The sequence below is a fragment of the Gymnoscopelus braueri genome, assembly GCF_963280865.1.
Source record: "Gymnoscopelus braueri genome assembly, chromosome: 14".
NCBI classification, from domain to species: Eukaryota; Metazoa; Chordata; class Actinopteri; order Myctophiformes; family Myctophidae; genus Gymnoscopelus; species Gymnoscopelus braueri.
The window spans coordinates 50,853,614-50,878,046 of record NC_137619.1 but is presented as its reverse complement, the minus strand read 5'-3'; the positions used below and the strand labels follow the sequence as shown (position 1 = coordinate 50,878,046).

General features: G+C 42.4%; 1 protein-coding gene across 4 annotated transcripts in view; it reads left to right on the top strand.

Moving 5' to 3' along the window:
- The window catches only part of zswim8 (zinc finger, SWIM-type containing 8), a 117,464-nt gene that overhangs the window by 90,735 nt on the left and 2,296 nt on the right, over window positions 1–24,433 (top strand). For all 4 annotated transcript variants that reach the window (XM_080450434.1, XM_080450433.1, XM_080450431.1 and 1 more), the window contains exons 27-30: window positions 5,643–5,820; window positions 6,447–6,596; window positions 7,380–7,499; window positions 19,635–19,813. In XM_080450434.1, coding sequence (XP_080306560.1) covers window positions 5,643–5,820; window positions 6,447–6,596; window positions 7,380–7,499; window positions 19,635–19,813 — 627 coding nt within the window. The remainder of the gene's footprint in view (window positions 1–5,642; window positions 5,821–6,446; window positions 6,597–7,379; window positions 7,500–19,634; window positions 19,814–24,433) is intronic.

The window sequence follows — 24,433 nt, the reverse complement described above, 5'->3', positions numbered from 1 at the left end:
TTTTTACCTTTTCAACTGGTCACAGAAAATGTATATCCGTTATGATCGCTCGTCCGGCCGTTTGTAAACACACACGGTATCAGTGTGCGTCGCCCAGAGAAAAAAAAAACGTTCCAACCGCGACAGCCCCCTTGCCTTGTAACAACATTTTGAATATACCATTATGCTACGCTAGCTTTGTCGCTCTGCATCTTTTGTATCTTCTGTAGCTGCCAGAGTGAACGTAGCATGAGGGGCCGTGGCCGCAGAAAGTCTTTTCTGACGGCCACTGCCTTTCTGTCATGTATTTCTATGGTAAAGTTTCTGTCATGTTTTTCTATGGTAAACTTTCTCATGGTAAACTTGCTCATAGCGCCTCAGCAGTGTTGCTATGCTCATTTGGGATGTGCTTGCTCTGTATTTTAACACATCGACCGCCAGAGGTTAATCTCATAATGTACTCACCAGTGCCAAGGTGTTTTTGTTGTTTTTTTGTTTTTTTCATGTCGCCATAGATCTTGTTAAAATCCTTAAGATTGAGCTCTACACGGTCTGTTTACATCCGCGAGATCTCCCTGTATCTCCCAGTGAAGATCGCGTGTCAAACGGGGCATCCATGTTGTAGTTAGAGCGGATTACGTTAAACAGTGAAATGCGAGGAGAAAAAACTACAGGAAGAGAATTGAGTTTCAGTTTCGTCTGTAGAATGGGAGCGGGCGTGATCGTCAAAACCGGATCCCAAATAATTCTATTTCCGGTCATCAAACCGGAAACGGAAGTGGATCAAAAAATTCCGAAAGTGAACCCGGAAGTGAATAGCGCGAAAAGACCGTGGACCGTAGGGCTACGGTCTCGGCGCTTAACAGTTGGATTTAACGGACCGTAGGACTACGTTCTTGGCGGTTAATGTGTTAATGACGTGACGCGCACGTCGCTTAACACCTACACTACAGGTCACACAATGGACAATTGATATGCATCTAGGCTCAATCCTATGTTAATTCGCCTGGTGTGAGTCGGGAGCATTTGTAAACTTTGTTGAGGTGCGAATTTAAAGTCGTTTTAAATCTATGCGTGTGCCTGCGCGTGCTCCTGGTCAAATAGGTTCCTGCACGGCGTGCAAGGCCGTCCCGTGAGCATTGCACCCCTGCACGGCAGCGAGTGCCGCGCTATGAGCTTGTAGATCTGCTATTTTTGAAACATCGTGAAAATGTGTGCAAATATTTTTTTTACTCAAATCTTTGCTTCTGGGGGGTTCCCTGGAACAACATATTTTGAGATGGGGGTCCGCGGCCTAATGCATATAATTTTGGGGGCCGTTGAGATGAAACAGTTTGAGAACCCCTGATTATAGCAAAGATGTATGTACATCGGCACTCGGTGCCGCACTATGAGCTTGTAGATCTGCTATTTTTGAATAGCCAAAGTATAAGATAATGGTTAAAGTGGTTAACATCTAAAATGACAGATGCTTTCCCGGTCTTAATGGGTTAAAGTGATTTAAGAGATAACATTTTATTTTGACAGCACTCAAGAAAATATTCTTACCCCCCCATAGTCACCATTGCTCCTAAAGGGTTTTAACCTTAACTTGTATCTATTTTTCATTTTGTGTTAATGGGTTAAACCCTAATACTTAAGGTTAGATACAGTATGAGTATACTGATGTAGCAGTACCAGTCCACAAACACTCTGTTTCCAAGGTGTTGCCTTTCTACATCTCTACATATCTATCTGTGTGTCTTTATCTCGATATGCCCAAATATGGATGACTGGTGTCATAGTACTGGTGTCATAGTACTGACAAAACACATCGTATTATTAGCAAATTTCAGATTATAGATTTTACTAAAGTGGCCATTCAGTTGGAGTAACGTTATTAGCTATTCCATATAATGATGTCATCAAGGAATGACATCACACCGTCGTCATCACATTCAACATAATTGTCCTTTTTAAATGTTTTTATTGCATTTTCCAACACAACACCATTCAGCAACTGTTAGCAATAAATTAGCCTTCCTTCTAACATTCTCTTCTGTGTGAAATGTTTCACTGGACGATACATCTGAAAGGAGAACATAGGCTTCTCTGGCCGGCTGCTGTGGCAGTCGGACACAAGCTGTACTCTTTTGGAGAAAGAGAAACAAACTTTGATCCCATTTTAAAAATAAAATAAACAAAATAAACAAACAAACAAACTGCAAATGGCAACGGGGTCGAAGCATATCAGAGAAAGATGATGAAGAGCAAGATGATGGCCCTCAGGAGAAAATGCAGATGAAGAGGAAATATACAAAAACATAATGTGGTTTACAGTGACATGTGTAGAAGACCAAGGACCAGTGGAGATTATATCCAGAGGTTTGATGGGGGAAGACGGATTCTCTGCTGGAACTGTTACCTCCTTGACCCTCTAGATAAGTGGGTGGATGGATGGATTCACCAAATTAAGACTAGAGAGAGGGGCGTGTCTGATCAAATTAATATCAAATATCTAAATACTGAATCGAGCAACTTAAAAACTGTCCGGGGTGCTCCCAAAAGCCTGAGTAGACGATAAAATGACCAATTTTTTCCCCCCGCGATAATTACAGTACCCCGCGATACAGTTATCGTGGAAGTTTTTTTTTAAACTAATCGCAGCAATCTTTTTCAGTCACTTTAGGACAATTAGCAGCATTTTTTCTCAAAAACGATTGGAATAGTATACAAAACAAAAGCCTCATATTTAAAATGCGTTTGAATGTAGCAATCAATACGTTTAGATAAATACCTTTATTGATCCCACAGAGGGAAATCTAGGCACCAGAGACATCACAGCAGTAAAAGTTACAGATACAGGGCAAAGAAGTATAAATAGGTACAGAAGAATAACATCACAATGAAGACACCCTCAAACAAATGGGAATAAAGAATATACAGACATATACACTCTATGCTATCATCCTGCCTGGTGCAGAACATGAGAAAAAGAGTAGCCTATATTCAGTGGTGTAAAGTAACTAAGTACATTTACTCAAGTACTGTACAAATTTGAGGTACTTTTACTTTACTGGAGTATTTCCAATTGCCTATACTTTTACTTCTACTCCACTACATCTCAGAGGCAAATATTGTACTTTTACTCCACTACAATTATTTTAAAACTTTAGTTACTAGTTACTTTTCAGATATAAATTATGATATTATGAAACATACATTAACCACTTTAGCCCTGTTTTATACCTAGGCTATTTGAAAATAGCAGATCTACAAGCTCACAACTTGTGAGCTTGTAGATCGGCTATTTTCAAACATTTTAGTTTTTTTCTTTCTTTTACTTTTGGTTCTTTAAGTATATTTTGAAGCCAATACTTTTGTACTTTTACTCAAGTAACATTTTGAACACAGGCCTTTTACTTGTAACAGAGTATTTTTATATTGTGGTATTGCTACTTTTACTTTAGTAAAATATCTGAGTACTTCTTCCACCACTGCCTATAGTTTATCAAATAGACTTCTCTGCGTTCAACCATGTCTGGGTGGATTTAGGTCTCTTGAGTGTATTTTTTTTGTTCTATCCTGTAGTTATAGCCGTGCTTTGATATCATGTAAGCATTGATCTTTTTGACGTACACTTTTGAGTCATAACATTGAGCTTCAACTACTAAGTCAGAGAAGTTATTGAAGAAGACACGACAGAAGTCTAAATGAAGCAGCATGGTATGATGAAATACTGTGTTCCATGGGAAAAAAAACCAAACATAACGTTCTGTCATTGCAAGCACACAATGTGTGAGAGAGAGAGAGAGAGAGAGAACTAAGGGATACAAAAAGATAGGGAGAGTGCACACGTGTAAGAGAGAGAGAGAGAACGTTTGAGCGATTATCTTTAACAGACAGTACAAAGTTTTGGGTCTTCTAACCTCAGCCGAGGGACTTAATAATTAGCAATTTAATTGCAACGTCGTGTATACTGCTTCATTGATATCTGCACGGGACCTTGTCATGTCTTTTTTTTTTTACATGACACACACACACACACACTCTTCAAAAAGAAATTGTTCCGGTGCCTCTGCCCTGATGTGTAAAATGTTTTTTTTGCACGGACAACGGCAGAGGAAATATCAAAGACAAAAAAACTGCAGCACTTCCAGTCTTCCACAAACCTCTTTCAGCACTTATTAGCAAGTCAAAAAAAAATAAACGCTGTCGAAAGTTATCAGGAAGTGTCATTTAAGCTGGGGAGGTTGGCGAGAATGTTGAGCACCAGCGCGGCTGAACGGAACACGACGGTCGATCGTTATGCATAATTTGATGTGATTGACAAGGAACTGGCTCTCTTCCAAGTAGCTGTCGAAAAAGACAAAGAGGGAAATGGTGAAAGAAGCCATTGATTGATAGTGACTGAGTCTCTACGGAGTGGAGACAGAGTGTGTTGCTTTGTATTAACCCATTAAGACCGGGAACGCATCTGTGTCATTTTAGATTTTTTTGGCTATTTAAAAATACCGCGCTACCAGCTTGTAGATCTGCTATTTTAGAAAAATCGTGAAAATGTGTGCAAATCTTTGAACATTCATATTTTTAAAGCGAACATTTGTAACTCAAATCTTTGCTTCTGGGGGTCCCTGGAACAAACTCTTTTGAGATGGGGGTCCGTGGCCAAATACATGTCATTTTGGGGTCCTTGACATGAAAAAGTTTGAGAACCACTGATATAGCAACATAGTTTTTTTTTTTTAAACTGTTAGGATTTAGAAGACATTTAGTAGAATCAGCCTCAGGTCTTAAAGGGTTAACCACCAACATTTCACTGCACATACTTGGATGAGGGCATGACGAACACGTCTTGAATCTTGAAAACCTCCTAAGGGCCTCATGGGGAGAACGTTATGTGCTGATTTGAAATAAATTGTTGAAATCCCTCACATGTACATGCACGCACGCACACACACACACACACACACACACACACACACACACACACACACACACACACACACACACACACACACACACACACACACACACACACACACACACACACACACACAAAAGCCTGGCGAGGCTGCAACATCATTCATTCATTCTAAATGTCTTTTTTTGTTCCTAGCATCCATATCCCGGGGCGAACATTAGGCAAAAACAGCAGATCTAAAATCTCACAATACATCGAGTTGTGAGCTTGTAGATTTGCTATTTTCAGCAAAGATATTTGGTGTAGAGAGAAAAAAGTAGGGTCTAGTAGTAGTATCTAGACCTCTGTCTGACTATATAGGAGTTTTAAGTGGTTGATGTGTACTGTGTGCGCGTGTGTGCGTGCGTGCGTGCGTGTGCGTGCACACAGCATGTGTGCAAATCTTTGAATATATATATTTTTAAAGCGAACATCTTTAACTCAAATCTTTGCTTCTGGGGGTCCCTGGAACAACATATTTTGAGATGGGGGTCCGCGGCCAAATACATATACATTTGACATGAACGAGTTTGAGAACCACTGATATAGCAACATAGGTTTTTTCAGAAAACTGTTGGGATTTACAAGACATTTGTAGAATCGGCTTCAGGTCTTAATGGGTTAACTGTACCTTTTAATATTTGTGTCCTTATATGCTTATGTGGACATGAATAGATTGTTAAAAGGTGTGTGTGTGTGTGTGTGCTGTGTTCTTGTGCAGGGAATGCATCCGGCGTTCATCGGCGCACAGTACCCGTTTTCGGTGGCCACCGGCCCCCATCCGCCCATGGCAGCCACGGCTGTCACCTTCCCCGGCGTGCCCGTCCCTGCCATGACCCAGATAGCCGTCCACCCCTACCACCCCGAGACGGGCCTGCCCCTCTCCACCACTGTAGCAGGTCAGTGGCACACCACAGACGGCCCGTTTCTATAGTCTTTGTCTATAGTCTATGGTCTCGGACTGGGATTGAACCCCCCCGACCACCCAGTGTCTCAAATACTTGTTGTTAAACAATAGTTTTTCATTTTTCGTTAGTAAGTTATACATACATTGAAATAGGTAATATAAGGACATTATGTAGGGCTGTCACGATTAAAATTTAAGTTGACGATTAATTGTCACTCAAATAATTGCGATTAACGATTTAATTGTGTGTTTGGCATTGAATTTTGGAACATATGAAGCCTTTTAGGCTTATTAATAAAAAAATGCACAGATATGATAAATAACTGAAATATATAACGAAATTATTGACATATTAAATCATTTTTTCGTGACACATTGTAAGCTTGTAGATTTTTTTATAGCTATAGCTTATAGCTATAGCTATTTCTGCTATTTTAATAATTGTGACTGGCCTAACATTATGTAGTATGATTTCAATTAGTTTTTTGTGAGTTTTGTAAAGCCTCATTTTTATTATATTTTTTGTTTACTATAATAACCTTGGTGTGCGCCAGTGCTGCGTTTTAAAATTGCATAGTTTGTGACTCCTCCTCCTCTGTCATTTCCTGTTCTGTCCAGTTGGGGGCGTTCACTCCAGCTCCACCATCCAGGCGCTGCCCGCCCTCTCCACCCAGCCCACCGCATTGGTCAGCACCTCCTTCCCAGTTGAAGACGAGCAGCCAATCAGCCAACAGGGTCTGCACTACCTGCACTCCGCCTACAGAGTTGGTGAGCAGCGGCCTTTTGTTAAGCTTTAATGAAGACTTAGTTTCACTATGCTGTGCCACAATTCACAGAAACATAACGACCAACATTATATTGTTGTGGAATTTGTACAGCTTCTTGCATTATTTTCTGTTGTTGTTTCATATTGTTTGCCATTAACACATCAAGTGCCAGCGATTTTTTTAAACAGGGTTCTTACCGTTTACGCTGTTTAGAGCTGTAGAAGCCTCCACGAGGACCCGGATGTAAACAAAGGGTGCGTGCGCGATGGACGAGGGTCCCGTCTAACGACTGGAACAATAATATTTCTAGCACGATCCGCCATTGCAGAGTGATCGCGCGTCAAAAATGGCTTGTTTTGACCACTGTAAAAAAGAATGGAGATATGGACCTTTCTCTCCAAATCTGGAGCGGACTGAAGTGAATTTTTTTGGACTGACGTCACATCCGTCCATTCCATTTTAAAGGGTCCTAGGATCATTCCTAAGTTGCGTTAGAGCGCCCCTTGTGGAAACAAAAAACAGAAAAAAAACGAAGATTCTCGGTTATGGCACTCGACGGGTGTATTTGCAAACACGAAGATTCTCGTGTTTGGCACTCAATGTGTTAATACAATATAACTTATACAATCTGTATGGTAGAGTATGTTAATACAATACAACTAACACAACTGCGGTGGTTGTAGTTGGACCCGGGTCGGATTGCAGCAGATTTTATGGAAGTATAAGGAAGGATAAATAACATATGTGGCCCTTTATGTTCTCCTCTTCCCCCTATGATGTGTAGGCATGCTGGCGTTAGAAATGCTGGGCAGGAGGGCTCACAATGACCATCCCAACAACTTCTCCCGCAGCCCCCCCTACACCGAGGACGTCAAGTGGTTGCTAGGACTGGCCGCAAGGCTAGGTGAGTGTAATGGTTGCTAGGACTGGCCGCGAGGCTAGGTGAGTGTAATGGCTGCTAGGACTGGCCGCAAGGTTAGGTGAGTGTAATGGTTGCTAGGACTGGCCGCAAGGCTAGGTGAGTGTAATGGTTGCTAGGACTGGCCGCAAGGCTAGGTGAGTGTAATGGTTGCTAGGACTGGCCGCAAGGCTAGGTGAGTGTAATGGTTGCTAGGACTGGCCACAAGGCTAGGTGAGTGTAATGGTTGCTAGGACTGGCCGCTAGGCTAGGTGAGTGTAATGGTTGCTAGGACTGGCCTCAAGGCGGTGAGTGTAATGGTTGCTAGGACTGGCCACAAGGCTAGGTGAGTGTAATGGTTGCTAGGACTGGCCACAAGGCTAGGTGAGTGTAATGGTTGCTAGGACTGGCCACAAGGCTAGGTGAGTGTAATGGTTGCTAGGACTGGCCACAAGGCTAGGTGAGTGTAATGGTTGCTAGGACTGGCCACAAGGCTAGGTGAGTGTAATGGTTGCTAGGATTGATTGATTTGTTTGTATCAAGGGGCCGTGTACAAAATACATTGCATCTCAAGCAAAGAGAAAAGATGCTTTTGTACCAGATTTAGCTAGTAGCTACTTTCCTTCTGTGGTCCCTTGGCAGGGCAGGTGAACACAAACAAGACAACAGAGTGAAAAACATACCATCTCCTCTCCAGTACAATGGACCAATAACTTAACCTACCTACCTTACAGAGTTATACAATATATATATATAAATATATATTTATAAGACTGGTTGCTTAAGATGTTCTTTTTCTTTTTTTTGCCTCAGGGCAGAACATATGGTAATGTGTCCAGGTTTACAGATTGACCAGGAGTTTATTCCATTCTTTAATGGCTTTAGAATAAAAGTCATTTTGTGTAAAGCCAGTGTGGTTTATGGACGCTACAGACTGCACTAGGAGTAGACCTTGATTGACCTGCATATCTCTGTCTGGGCAGAAACCTTGTATCTCCATAGTTCAGCTTTTCACGTTTTTGTTTTGTAAACGAATGCCCTACTTCTTCGTACGACGGTGTCACGCAAAAGTAGCAAAAATAGCCAACCTACAAGCTCACAACGTTAATTCGTTAATAGCCGTTTTACAACTTGTAGAACAGCTATTTACGCTATTAACGAAAATGTTTTGAAAGTGGTTAAGTGTGTCTGTGGGGTTTTTATAAATATTGAACCGATGAAACAAGAGCTTGTGACTAAATGATAACTACATTCATCCATTGGAACACAGCAGTGGTGTAAAGTAACTAAGTGCATTTACTCAAGTACTGTACTTAAGTACAATTTTGAGGTACTTTTACTTTACTGGAGTATTTCCAATTGTCCATACTTTTACTCCTACTCCACTACATCTCAGAGGCAAATATATATTTGCCTCTGACTCTCCACTATGTGGAGTGAAAAATACTTTAACCCCACTACAATTATTTGAAAACTTTAGTAACTTGTTACTTTGCAGATATGAATTATTACATTATAAGACATACATTAACCACTTAAGCCCTATTTTATACCATAGGCTATTTGAAAATAGCCGATCTACATGCTCACAACGTCGCAATAGATCAGCTATTTTCAAACATTTAGTACTTTTATTTTTGGTACTTTAAGTACATTTTGATACCAATACTTTTGTACTTTTACTCAAGTACATTTTTAATTCCGGACTTTTACTTGTAACAGAGTACTTCTACATTGCAGTCTTGATACTTTTACTTAAGTAAAACGTTTGAGTACTTTTTCCACCACTGGAACACTGGTTATTTTCTTTTACCATTCCCTGAAAAGTGACAGTTTTGGACATACAAGGTTTCTTCCCGACCGCCACGATATAGAAACATAAAGGTTGTGTAGGGTTATGTGTGTGCGTGTGAGTGTGTAGTGTACTTGTCTTGGTGTCGGCAGGGTGGCAGAATTGATGCAAGCGGAGATAGAGAGAGCGAGAGAGCGAGGTATAACTTGTGTTCGGGTTATACCATCCATCCACTGTGATAGACACCTGAGTTTGACTTTCTTTGAATCTCAGAGAGCGAGTTCACTAACACACCATGTGAAATATTGATGCCCCTTCATCACAGCTTGGAGCTTGGTCCATGTCAGGAGACTCTGTCTGAATGCCAAACAGCTTGCTTCCAGGGAAATATGCTTGCTATGGATCCCACAGCTTTTTTTTTAATATGATGGCTCTCTTGGCATCATAACTGACGTTTTACAAACGCACTCACGCTCAGTGGTGGAAAGTAACTAAGTACATCTACTCAAATACTGTACTTTTTGTACAATTTTCAGGTATTTTGACTTTACTGGAGTATTTCCAATTTTCAGTTCTTTGACTTCTACTCCACTACATCTCGGATCCAAATATTGTACTTTTACTCCACTACATTTATTTGAAAACTTTAGTTACTAGTTACTTGATTATTAATACAAAACGTACGTTAACCACTTCAGCCCTAATATATACATTTCAGCCATTTGAAAATAGCCGATCTGCAAGCCCACAACGCATTGTAAGCTTGTAGAGTGGCTAATTTCAAAATATTTTGTATACATTTGAAAACTTTAAATGGGACATTCTGCATAACAAGTTCTTTCTACTTTTGGTACTTTAAGTACATTTTGATACAAATACTTTTGTACTTTTACTCAAGTACATTTTGAACAACTAAGTATAAAATTGGGAAAACTCTTAACACCAACCCCTACACGAGGTAATACATCAAATGCATAGAAATAGTCATCTAGGATCATCATCATCATCAGTCTAAACAGTATAATATCAATAAATTAATAATCTGTACATTGAAACTACCGGTATACAAACTATATAGGATGCCAGGTCAACATATGAACCTGCCATCTGTCTGCATAACATGCTATCTAAATTACATTTATGGCTACACAATATTAGGAAAACATACAATATGCAATAGGCTCCATGCACAGCAGCCATATTATCACTTCCTTCACAGGTGTTACCAATGATACTAATGAAGGCTCTGTTCCACTTAGTGTAGCACAGTGGTTCTCAGATTTTTCAATTTCCACGACCCCATTTGGTTCCATTTGTACACTCTCAGAGTTACACACCCGTAAGGGGCTTGGAAACCCCTTAAGGAACCATGAGGGTCCCTGGACCCAAATTTTAGACCCACTGGTGTAGCAGAGTGTTTCCAGTGAGCCAACACACAACAACATCAGCACCCTGACTCTGTTTGACCAGAATGGAACAGAGCCTTCATTAGTATCATTGGTAACACCTGTGAATGTCTTCACACTATGGCTGCTGCGCATAGAGCCTATTCAGCATTGTTGAACATTACGATGACAAGTTGAGTGTTATGTCTTTTTATGCTTTTTGTCTTAGGTTTGCTGCTAACAAAGAAGCCAGACAAAGAAAAGCTTACAGTATGCTGTATACTGTGGAAAAATAAGAAGAAATAAACTGATTAATGCATACTATATTTCCATTCCAACAACATGGTTTTTAGTGAAAACATTGCATCTGGCTACAGCTGCTATTGACTATGAATACAAATAAACCACCAACAATACAGTTTATTGCTTCATAGCTCTATAGCTCCTGGCTTGTTGAAATGAATAAAAACCTGAAAACAATTAGCAGGGCTCTAAGTGATTGGCCAAATGTATTGATATGCAGAGTGAATATTTTTTTTTGCCATTCAAGTCTTTTGCAGTGGTGTAAAGTAACTAAGTACATGTACTCAAGTACTGTACTTGAGTACAATTTTACTTTACTGGAGTATTTCCAATTTTCAATACTTCTACTCCACTACATCTCAGAGGCAAATATTGTACTTTTACTCCGATACAATTATTTGAAAACTTTAGTTACTAGTTACTTTGCAGATGTACATTATTAAATTATAAAACGAGAGTTATGCATATAACTAAGGTTCTACGAATTCCGGATGACCGCCAGAGGCAGTGTTTTCAACACCTGGATATCATCGCGCGCTCGCGCATAGGTCGAATATTAATACCAACAAAGTCACTCGTGACCTGTGTGCACGCACGCCACCTATATAGGTGCGGGGCGCACAGCGTTCATCCTCATGAAATCTTTTCGTCGAGAACGAGATTCCGAGTGACAGTCAACTCTGGCGGTCATCCGGAATTCGTAGAACCTTAGTTATATGCATAACTCTCGTTCTACTTCATTCCTACTGACCGCCAGAGGCAGTGTTTTCAACACCTGGATGACTAATACCAACATAGTCACGAGGAATCTGCGCTTACCGAAGTCGGTTTGCAGATAGAATAAACAGACAACACCACAGCCGTCGCCACAGGATGCGAGACGGCCAGGTTGACTATATATAGGAGCGGGCAAAAGCCCATGAAAGATGAAGCCCATTCGGCTGCATCTCCTGGCCTGCTCCAAGCCTGTATCACTGAGGGAGAGGCTCTGGCAACACCCGCGGTCAAGAAAGGCCTTGGGGGAACCTAGAGGCCCCCTGAAGACGTACATTTGCCTGAACGCGGCAATGAAAGTCTCCATTAAGCCAAGCACAGCTGTGCCCTTCCTCACAGACAAATACAACCAAACTCCAGCCATCACAGCTATGTCCTGCCACAGAGCCCGGACGGGACACAATAGGCAGGTACTAGAATGCAGTTGCTCCACCTCTGGTTGAGGAGCAAACTAACACATCATCAGGCTAGCTGACGTGAAAATGCAGAAAGCCTCTGAGGACGTAAGGAGGGGTCGGCCATATGGTAAACCCAGACCCATCGGAATCCCACTTTAACAGTCTCTGGCAATGGCCAGGGCATGAAGCCCATCTACTCACTTTTGCAGTGAGGACAAAGAGTACTAGCAGATAGTCATCTGAGAGCAGCCCGATGTACCGGCTGGGGACAAAGCTTCCAATACCACAGGCAAGCATCATGAAGGCACCCATGCAACCTGTGGGGGCCCCACGCGGAGAGCATCTCAATGGTAGAGAGGCTGAACCCTCTATCTAACATCATCCGCAGATATCTAGGGCAGCATAAGCACAGAGCAACGCTCCAACCTATGCAGTGGCCCTTGTCCCGACTAGAGCACAGTCTACACTCGCTGGCGTGCAACGCCCTGGTGTACGATGCACAAAAATCCAGTAATTTTCGGACAATAGTATTGAATTTCAGTGGTCAATGACGCAGCCGAAGGTTAGGAGTGAGGATGCCACATGCACCTCCCCCCCTAACTGTGACAGGAGATCTTGTCTCTGTGGAGAGGCCAAGGCACTTCATTGAGAAGCTGCAGTAGGCCAGAGCATCGTGCCCTAACGGACTGGTCTGTCCCGGAAGGGAGACCGACAGTCAACAACGCGTTATGCCCTCAAGGCTAACGGTACTACCGCTCTGCCATACCTATGCACGTGATCCGAACTGCTATCGGATCCAAGAGGCTTCCAGTGGGAAACAAGTCCGCAGCCTGGACTGTACACCCAACAAGCGTATTGCTATGAAATTTGCAAGATGAGGCAAGGTCCACGAAAGGAGCTTCCTAGCCTCCTGCAGAGACTGACTGGGTCAAGCGCCCCAGAAGGCAGACTGTTGACATATTGTGTTATTGAACACGGCATAAACATCCTGAGGGCCAGGTGGACTGCACGCAGGTCCAGTGCATTAGCGACACTGGCTGGAGACCCTCACCATTCTGTTGCAGTCTTGGGGTTTGAGGCCCAAGCCACAAATATATATGCCCATTTGTACATGCGTGAAATTTGTCCACTGTAATTATTTACCCATCCTAGAACTACTAGGAGCAGTGAGCCGCCATTCTCCGGCGCTCATGGGGCAATTAGGGGCTCAGACAGGGACACACATCGACCCACTTCTGGCCTGGCGTCGAACCCGGGACACCCAGAGGCTCTGGCTCATTACCAAAGTAAACAGTGCCAATTCTCTAATCATGCAAGCAAACGCCTAGAATGATAGGCGCTGTATAGGCGCTGGATAGGCGCTGGATAGGCGCTGGATAGGCGCTGGATAGGCGCTGTGTCTGCGCATCAACACTCGCATGCCGGAGGGCCAGGGCGAGGTAGTCAAGGGAATGTCCAATACGTCACATTCCAGTTTACAGTTAAGGCGTTTAGCAGGCGCTCTTAATCCGGATCGACTTACAGTAAGGTAATGTAAGTAAAGTAAGCAATGTTGGCATCAACCACTAGCCTTAGGTATAGGCAATATTGGGCTGTACTCCCCATGGCTGACAAGCCCTTGGTAAGAGGTTCTGGAACTGGCCCACATGCCAAATCTCATGATGTACGGCACCGAGGGTGTACAACGACGATAGTTGTTGGACGCATCCATCTAGGCCAAGCCGTTATATGGCCAGCTGGGCTATGTACTCTCAACGCTTTCGTCCAGCGACAAGCAGTAGCGGAGTGGGACACACTTATTATGCTGAAGCTATGTTGCGGTGGTCCGCACGTGGTTCCTCAAAGCGGCAGAATGGGATACATTCTCAACGCTGACCCCTTTTTTTTCCTTCGTCCAGCGACAAGCAATAGCGGAGTGGGACACACTTACTATGCTGAAGCTACGTTACGGTGGGCCGCACGTGGTTCCCCTCCTTTTTCTTTCCTCTGGCCAGCGACCAGCAGCAGCGGAGCGAGACACACTCCCAATGCCAGCGGTATATTCCAGTGGGCGCACGCCGCAGTGGCGTGGTCCCTCCAAAAGCGGCAGAGCGAGACACACTCTCAACGCTAATACTTTACACTCCTTTCGTCCAGCGACAAGCAGTAGCGGAGCGAGACACACTCCTAATGCTTACGCCATATGGCGGTGGGCCGCCCGCCATGGTTTCTCAAAGCGGCAGAGCGAGATGCACTCTCAACGCTAATCCTTTTCCCTTCTTTCGTCCAGTGACAAGCAGTAGTGGAGCGACCAGCAGCAGCGGAGCGAGACACACTCCCAATGCTAGGGGAAGTAGGCTATATTCCATTGGGGGGCACGCCGCAGTGGCACTTACCAGTGCAAAATACAGCATGCAGCTGGTATAACATGACTGTCAGTCATTATTTCTTGTTTCTTTTTTCCTGTCCAGCCTCATCATGATTTGTGTGCATGGGGATCTCATCTTAAACAAGCTCAGTGCTTCATGAGTTTCCCAATTTAGTAGACCTTGTATTGTGAATTTGTACTTCCATGTACTGCTTTCAATTCAGTGGCCAAGAGTTCGTCATCCTGACAATTCCTCTAGCTGAGAAAGCATCCAGAGGGCTCAATGCTAGCATCCCTGTGGGAGGCAAATCCGCCCCAACCTGGCCAACCCAGTCGGCCTTTCTGCCAGCAGTATGCCGCTGCAATTAGCCAAACATTCACAGCCATAGCCTGTGTCAGGCACCATAGTCAGGACATGACCGGCACAAGTAATGGACCTTCCCTTCTGGGACCAGCAATTGTTGCAATAATCCATGGGCAACAGCAACAGAGTGAGACACTCAATACTACTGATGATGTAGCCGTAGCAAAAGCGAGAATCATTCAGGCTACAGTGTCAAGGACACAGTATGATAGTCAAGAAGTGGCAAAGCGAAACACACTTCTATCGTCATATAGAATTCTTTAAGAATATTTCACTACCAAGCACATAGTATTATCTGGATAGCAGCAGAGCGACATACCCTCAAGCTATGACATCAGTATTCACAGTATACTGCATATGTTGAATAGCAGTAGTGAGTACCAGGTACACACAGTATTAGTGGGTAACAGCAGCAGAGTGAGATACACTTGTGCTATTGGTAACGTAGCCATAGCAACAGAGTGAGAATCGTTCAAGCTACAGCGTCAAGTACATATGTACTTGTTAATGTATTGTGTCTTGGACACAACACAATTAACATTAATGTTAATTAATGTTGTCTTGGACCCCAGGAAGAATAGCTGCTGGTTTCCCTTTTGCCGCAGCTAATGGGGATCCATTGCCAATAAACAAAGCTTATTGATTATCAGTACCCAGAGTACAATGTTACTAATATGTAACTTCGTCGTAGCAAGGAGCGACAACCACTCAAGCCACAGTGTCAAATCATGTGTCAAGTACCCACAGTATGATAACCAAGTGATGGCAAGGCAAGACACACTTGAACCATACCAGTATTATAATTCCATTTTACTACCAAGCACAAAGCAGTATAACCTGAATAGCAGCAGCGAGTCCCACTCAAGCTATGATACACACTCAAACTGTGAGGTTAAGCACACACAGTGGCAGTATTGGCATATATGCTGCTTAAGTCAGCTGTCATTGATCAGCGAGACCTCTTTTATCCCATTAAGACCTGGAACTGTGTCATTTTTAGATTTGAGCTAAAAAGCATTATTTTACACTTTGGGCTATTCAAAAATAGCAGATCTACAAGCTCACAGGTAGACAGTGTACTGACTGAGCCATTGGATAGCAATCAAGCTAACAAGCGCCATATGTCTGCGTCAAAGTGAGAACCACTTTCAGCAAAAACATTCACAGAAGAGCGCCGCTCATACAGTGGTGTAAAGTAACTAAGTACATGTACTCAGTTCTGTACTTAAGTTCAATTTCGCTTAGGTATTTGTACTTTAATGGAGCCCAGTTATCTGCCACTGCGCTCATTAACGCTTTGGTCGTCTCCTCGAGGCGAAAGAACACCTTCTATGAGACACATTAACCAGTCAATCTGGCTCCACCGCCGTCGTGTCATCGAGGCGAGAGACGGTCTTCTCAAAGCGGCAGAATGGGATACATCCTCAACGCTGAATACTTTCCCCTCTTTTACTTTATTTGTCTGTAAACAGCACAACACATGCACTCACCGTCGCCAATGTACAACTATGGCTCCATAGTTATCCGTGCCAGGTTCAACAACAACGGTGGAGCGGGGAAAGTTAACGGTGTTATTGTCGTTAGCTCCAATGCTAGCAAGCAACCGCTAACTCCGTTCACCGTCGCATGCGTTCTTTTTTCTTTTTTTTTTTTCTCTCCTTCCTTGTTCCTTTCCGACAGCCCCTATAAACGGGGTAACGTAATTCCATGGTAGCAGGCTACGCAGTCTCTGGAGGACGGACCGCAGTCCGTAGCCCCAACCGTGTTGGTTACGAAACTTCACGCGCAGCTGCAAGTATCGACCTAACGCTCTGGAGGCGAAAAGATGAAAGAGGATGAACGCTGTGCGCCCCGCACCTATATAGGTGGCGTGCGTGCACACAGGTCACGAGTGACTTTGTTGGTATTAATATTCGACCTATGCGCGAGCGCGCGATGATATCCAGGTGTTGAAAACACTGCCTCTGGCGGTCAGTAGGAATGAAGTAGAACATACATTAACCACTTCAGCCCTATTTTATTCATAGGCTATTTGAAAATAGCCGATCTACAAGCTCACAACGCGTCGCATCGCGACGTGTTGAGAGCTTGTAGATCGGCTATTTTCTAACATTTTAGTAGGCCTAGTTTTACTTTTGTAAAACATTTGAGTACTTTTTCCACCACTGGTCTTTTGTGATACGTATATTGTGCATATTGACATTGCGATGAAGGTAACGGTTTGATGTAATGGTGCAGCCTCACTCTGATTGAAAAAATAAAAAACTGTCTTTTGTCTTTACCCTGGACTTACGACACACAGCAGAGCTTTGCCTGCGGATCTCAGGCTGTGCGTTTGCTCATAGTGGGAGAGTAAATCAGAAATGTAGCTCGGAGCAACACCCGACCTGGCCTTGAATGTAATGAGTAATATTTCTAAATCAATTCTAAAATAAATTAGCAGCCAGTGTAGAGAAGCTAGAATATGTAATTTCAGAACCAGTAAATAGACTTTGCAGACATACATGCTTCGTGCATAAGATCTGTAACTTGTACCCTGTGAATCGAAATAGACCTTGCAGACAGGATGGTAGAGTATCATTGTGAACAGGCTCGAACGGCCAAGGCTCCCAAAAATTGGACCAGTCAAGGAATGCAGGTTTTTTATATTGATTTACCTTACACCAATAAAAGGCAGTGCAATGATAACTTGACAAACAAAGAAACTGGCCAACAATAAGAAATTAACACCTGAAAAGCTAAACTAAAGAAACACAATAAACCAAGAACTTGAGACACTGTTTAAACAAGCTAAAACTTTGCACCTGGAGCCTCCATTTTATAACAGGTGGGACAAACCATTAACAATTAGTAATTGGCAACTCTTTAACTCAAATATGGCTAACTAAGGCCCATGACTTATTTTACACAATTCAAAAGCATATTCCTCTCTGGGTACCCATACATTCACAAGACACTCAAAACCAATTACCTTAACCCATGAAACCAAACACCCCTCCTCCTCCACAGTACTTGGCACCTTCCCATTAACATGATTGCCAGCACTGCAGAGGAGGAGGCACAGGCGACCTACAATCAATTGACCATTCCGCAATTTCAATAAATAAGCATGTTTAAAATATTTGCAGTACTTCAACAATTAATGCATATCTCTGCTGTCTGGCAGAAACCAGCTAACTCCAAAATGTTCATTTTTCAGGAAATGACAAAAACTAAACAAAAAGTGGAGTTAGGAGGTTTTGTTCATCATTGATAAGAACAGCTGAATGGACCTCCAAGCTCACAATGAGGTTGGAGGTCAAAAGGGGGTGGAGCCTGGAGTCAGCTTAACCAGCTAACTCCACCCCCCTTTGTTGGACCTAGCTGGTTTGATGCAGAAACTTTGATGATCCAATGGAGTTACGAGATACGTAAAGGGAGTTCAATAGCACTGATTTATGGAAAAAAAATTTAATGCGGAAAAATGGAGTTAGCTGGTTTCTGCCGGACAGCAACGATATTATGGACAAATGATAATGTCTATAGGGCCCGTGACATTCCCCCCCCCCCCCCCTTCTGAAGACGCCCCCGTGGCATCCAGGAGAGGAAGAGTCCACTGTACAGTTCTGACAGTTGAATGGACCGCAAAGTTTAATGGATGCATTGCAAGAACCACAATTGTGATTCTGGAAAGCTGGGTGTAGCCGTCTTTCCACCCACCGGCTTGGTTTCTCCTTTTGGCACCGGTGCTGCTGCCATCCCCGCTGCCGACCTGTCGCTGCCACGAACGTCCTCGCCGCCCCCCCAGCAGGCGCCCTCTGCTGCGCCCCTGCTGCCTTACTGTTGAACTGGAGCCTGGTGATGTGATGGCTTAGGACGCTGAGCTTCTGCTCCAGTCGCTCCTTCACCGGCTCCCTCTCCTTCACCATCCGGAACTGCATGCAGGATTGGAACGTTCTGGCCGGGTTGGAACAAGTTGCCTCCTGGGAAGAGATGGTGCTCACTGCTGGACACTTTCCTCTGCCCCTGTGTGGGCCCCTCTTCCTCCAAGGCTCTGCTTGCCGCTGCTGTTGTTTTCTTTGGATGCACTGTGGACTGTCCCTTTTCTCTTTCTTCTGACACCACGTGTGAAAAGGCTCCAACGGCCAAGGCTTCAAAAATTGGACCAGTCCAGGAATGCTGGTTGCAAGCTGGTCTCTGAAGAGACTGACCAACTAGTCATCATGTGCTCAACATATTCTCGACATGTTTTCGATCATTGGCTGTCCTTTAAGCCAATGGGGAGCCACTAGCAGTGTTGCCAGATTCTGCGAGAGAAATAAGGAACCAGGTCTAAGAGAATGGGGAGCCACTAGCAGTGTTGCCAGATTCTGCGAGAGAAATAAGGAACCAGGTTTATGAAAACAAGACGCGCATACACGGCACACACACACACACAGTTATTTTACACAATTAACTAATCCTTTACCATCAAAATCATATTCCTATCTGGGTACCCATACATTCACAAGACACTCAAAACCAACATTTACCTTAACCCATGAAACCAAACACCCCTCCTCCTCTACAGTACTTGGCACTTTCCAATTAACAGGATTGCCAGCACTGCAGAGGAGGCACAGGACGACCTACAACCAATTGACCATTCCACAATTTCAATAAATAAGCATGTTTAAAATATTTACAGTACTTCAACAATGAATGCATACAGTATGTACAACTGATAATGTCTATAGGGCACGGGCTGCTCTGTGACAATCATGTCTAATAATCTGTGTACCTTTGCCCGTCCTCTTCAGGAGTGAACTACGTGTACCAGTTCTGCGTCGGCGCCGCCAAGGGCGTGCTGAGCCCCTTCGTTCTGCAGGAGATCATCATGGACGCCCTGCAGAGGCTAAACCCCGCCCACATACACGCCCACCTCCGTACGCCCGCCTTCCACCAGCTGGTGCAGCGATGCCAACAAGCGTACCTACAGGTAACCCGTCATTTTTTAAATTAAAAACATCTTTAATATTTTATTTATTTTACAAATAGTTCATCTTTCACTCAATAGGGACCGCTCCCGTCCCAGGTTGATGATGTAATTTGTCCATGTGTGGTCCAGCCCTATGGAATGTATGTGCTAATAAAAACAATTTAATACTTCCTCAGGGTTAATATGAGCATCAAAACAACATTTTGAATATTTGTTATTAGCACATGCATTCCATACAGTCCATAGGGCTGAACCACACATGGACAAATGACATCATCAACTTGTCATGGGAGTTGTCCCTATTGAGCGAAAGATATAAAATTAATAAAATATTTAAGGTGTTTTTAATTTTCAATTTTAGTTATAGAGGGCAATTATAATGTACTAGTCCATACCCGTGGGGGGATATGCGCACATGATCTGGCAACCCGGAAGGCAGTTCGTCGCAGTGGCTGGAGCAATTGATCTGGTATTTGATTGATTTGGTATATACGGATAAGATACGCGAGCGTTTAAAAAAAATCACAATAAACGATAACGATTATCGTCCCACAGGTCTTTGGACATACAAGCTTTCCAGCCGACAGTGACGATATGCAGTTTCCTGGGCTGATACATCAATAAATGCACATTAACGCAACACACCAAATCACACCAAAGACACTGGGGTTTGATTGATTTAAGTTCTCTCCTTAATGTATGGAGGCTTTCTCAATCGATGGCTGAATGATAAAACAACCAATTTAACGTGTAAACTATTGGCGAGCAAAGACAATTTCCCTCGATGTGAATATTATATAAAAACATTCAATAAACATTGATGCGGTTCCACTTGAGTATGACAAGAGTCACATACAGATTCAATGGTATGTTTTGAGCACATGTAGGTGTCTCTATGTGAGGTAGGCTGTAGAGTGTAAGGCACACATTCATTCACCACAGAACTACGCATAATGTTGCTTTAGAAGCTTAGCAAACATCAGATATCGGGGTCACAGTGGCTCAGGGGGTAGAGGAGGCTGCTTGCTTCCCCTGGGTTATTGACAAAATGTCGGTAGGAATACTCCATTACAAGGAAAAGTCCGGAATTCAAAATGTACTTGAGTAAAAGTACAAAAGTATTGGCATAAAAATGTCCTGTTTCACAAGTTTAAAAAAAAAGAAATATTTTGAAAATAGCAGATCTACAAGCTCACAATGTGTCGCATCGCGACGCATTGTGAGCTTGTAGATCTGCTATTTTCAAATGGCCGAAATATATATAGGGCTGGGTATGTTTTGTAATAATAATACAAATCTACAAAGTAACTAATAACTCAAGTTTTCAAATAATTGTAGTGGAGTAAAAGTACAATATTTGCCTCTGAGATGTAGTGGAGTAAAAGTTCTGAAAATTTGAAATACTCCAGTAAAGTAAAAACACCTCAAAACTGCACTTAAGTACAGTACTTGAGTAAATGTACTTAGTTACTTTACACCACTGGATAAAGGCGCTATAAAAGTGATCATTTACCTTTTATTTACCATTTATCAACATAAGGCCAAAAATGAAAAAAAGGTGAAGCGACAAAGAAGGTCGACATCTCCATGATCACAACTCTGACACCATCGATAAGACTGCTGGAGGTTCAAACCAGAGCAGTGTGTGTTGCACAGCAAACTCTGTCAAAGATATGCATCAACAACAACCATGTTATCCTGTGTGATCACCTGAGCACCGTCATGCCACACTGACTCCACAGAGACATGTGGCAGCTGCTGCAGTGTTTACTGGCAATACATGTAGATCAGTGATTTCTCAAACCTTCTACAAGCTTACCATGAGTCACATCGCAACCCATTGTAAGCAGATGGTCTTCTTGACATGCTTAAAAGGATCCCTGGCTAATGAGCCTTATGCCTTAATCCTCCAATAATTCTACAAAGCTCTGTGGTGGTGAGCCCAAAATGTGTTCTGCCCGGTTCTCCTCAGTGGCTGGAGCAATTGATCTGGTATTTGATTGATAATCGTTATCGTTTATTGTGATTTTTTTTAAACGCTCGCGTATCTTATCCGTATATACCAAATCGCTTCGCCAAAATTAGCAGATCTACAAGCCCACAAGGTGTGTCGTTGCGTCGTGTTGTGGGCTTGTAGATCTGCAATTTTTGGCTAATATTCCACTCAGAATATGGATGCTGGGGTGCAAGTGGTTACCAAAAGTGGAAATGTAAGAATTTTAAGCATATTTTGATTATCTATCGTTAATCAATGTTATCGATTAATAATTTTGGCCACAATAATCGTGACTGGACATTTTCATCATGTCCCGTCCCTGCAACGTGGTGCATGGCGACACGTGGTGAGCTTGTAGATCGGGTATTTTCGTTACTCCTGTGCGACACTGTTGCACGATGAACTAGGGCATTAATATAATAATAAACATAAACCAAGTTGAAATATGGAAATACAAGGCTTCTGACATATGCATTAACCACATAAAAAACATAACCAAAAATTAGATTGAAAGAAGAAGGGGGCCTGTTATGGAGCCCTGGAGGGCTCCTGTCAACGAAAGATATAGGCTTTAAGAAAGCACTTAACTCAGTGACATGAACATAATGTCATATATTAATTTTACAGTCCGTGTCACCAGGGAAAGCCTGCATATCTTTTAGAATGATTACACTTTAACTAAGGTTTCATCACACATGTTAATTCACCCACTACATTCATACTCTTATTAATAATAGCTATTTGTCCTCAAGGCACAAGTGAAGCTCTTCTTAGCTACACAGTGTACACATGCTGTATAGGCCTGTGCAGTCTTCCACGTGGGGAAAAAGAGATAATACCCACATGAATAGAAAAGAGGGGCTAAAATCCATGGTTTACCACTGAATGATCCATGCTGCATGATACTGGAATATTATTGGAAAAATATTATTATTATTATTTTTTAATACATTTTCTTTTTGGTCTTGTTTTTTTTTTGTTTATCTCAAAGGAACTAGGAGATAACGCTATCCAAAAAATTGCTGCTCCATTCACTTCAATGTTAAAAAACAAACGGAGGAAAAATTCACCTTTTTCCTGGCACTGGGACGACACAGTGTCGCACTGGGACGACACAGAAATAAGTGTGGCAATGAAAGAGTTAAGGTGTCTCTATCTAGAATCTTATTGCTGAATCTCTTTTGAAAATGGAGTTAGGGCTAATCATAGTACTATTTCTGTGACTTTTAGGGATGGGTATTGGCAAGAATCTCACGATACGATACGTATCACGATACTTGGGTCACGATACGATTATATCACGATATATTGCGATACGATACATATTGCCATATATTACGATATTATTGCGATATATTGCGATATAAGATATATTGCGATACGATACATATTGCAATATATTGCGATATGATACATATTGCGATATATACATATATCACAACTATTGAATATATATACACTACATATTGAGTAGCTGCAGATCAGTGACAGGTTTTTCGAAAGTTTTCAGCAAGATTTAGAAAAATGTGGCCATGCATTCATCTTCAGTCTACTTGAGTTCAGTAGACTTGAAAAATGTATCAGACGACTGCAGTTGACTCAGAACGCTGAGTGCTCGAGTCCTTACTAATACCTAGAAAGTGGAGCGTATCACTGCAGTTCTTAGATCTTTACTCTGGCTCCCTGTGTGTCAAATAATTGATTTCAAAACATTACTGTTGGTTTGGTTTATAAATCTTGAGCTTACAGTACATCATGAACCATCCATCTGGGAAGAAGTTCTGCTTTCTGATCCCAGAATGAGAACTAAACTCGGAGAAGCAACGTTCAGTTTTTATGCTCCTCATATCTGGAACAAACTCCTAGAAAACTTCATGTCAGCTACAACTCTCTATAAACTCGTTTTGAAGGTTTTCTGAACCTTGGTTTAAAAGGTGTTGAATTCCCTTCGTCCGCCCCCTGATTAAAATAAAATGAAAACTAAAAAGGTGTATATAGTGTATATTTTATTCCCTGTCTTGTAATAATCATGCATAATCCGGCTGTCATACATTTTTAATTGACATCCGTTATTAACCCATTAAGACCTGGGACGCATCTGTGTCGCATCTTTTTTGATTTGAGCTAAAAAGCATTATTTTACACTTTGGCTATTCAAAAATAGCAGATATACAAGCTCGTAGCGCGGCACTGAGTGCCGCACTACGAGCTTGTAGATCTGCTATTTTTGAGAAATCGAGAAAATGCGTGCAATTCTGTGAATATGTATTATTTTAAAGCAAACATTTTTATCTCAAGTATTTGCTACTGGGGGTCCCTGGAACAAAATATTTTGAGATGGGGGCCGGCGGCCAAATACATATAATAATTTTGGGGGTCCTTGACATGAAAAAGTTTGAAAACCACTGATATAGAAACATAAGTTTTTCTGAAAACCACTGATATAGAAACATACGTTTTTCAGAAAACCGTTTAGGATTTAGAAGACACTTTGCAGAATCGAAACCTCATGTCTTAATGGGTTAATAAGAGTACCACCCACAGATTTAATTGGTCCTCATTAATACTCATAATTTTCTTTCTACTCACTCTGCCTCAGAGGAGGGCTGTGAACAGTTCAAAAA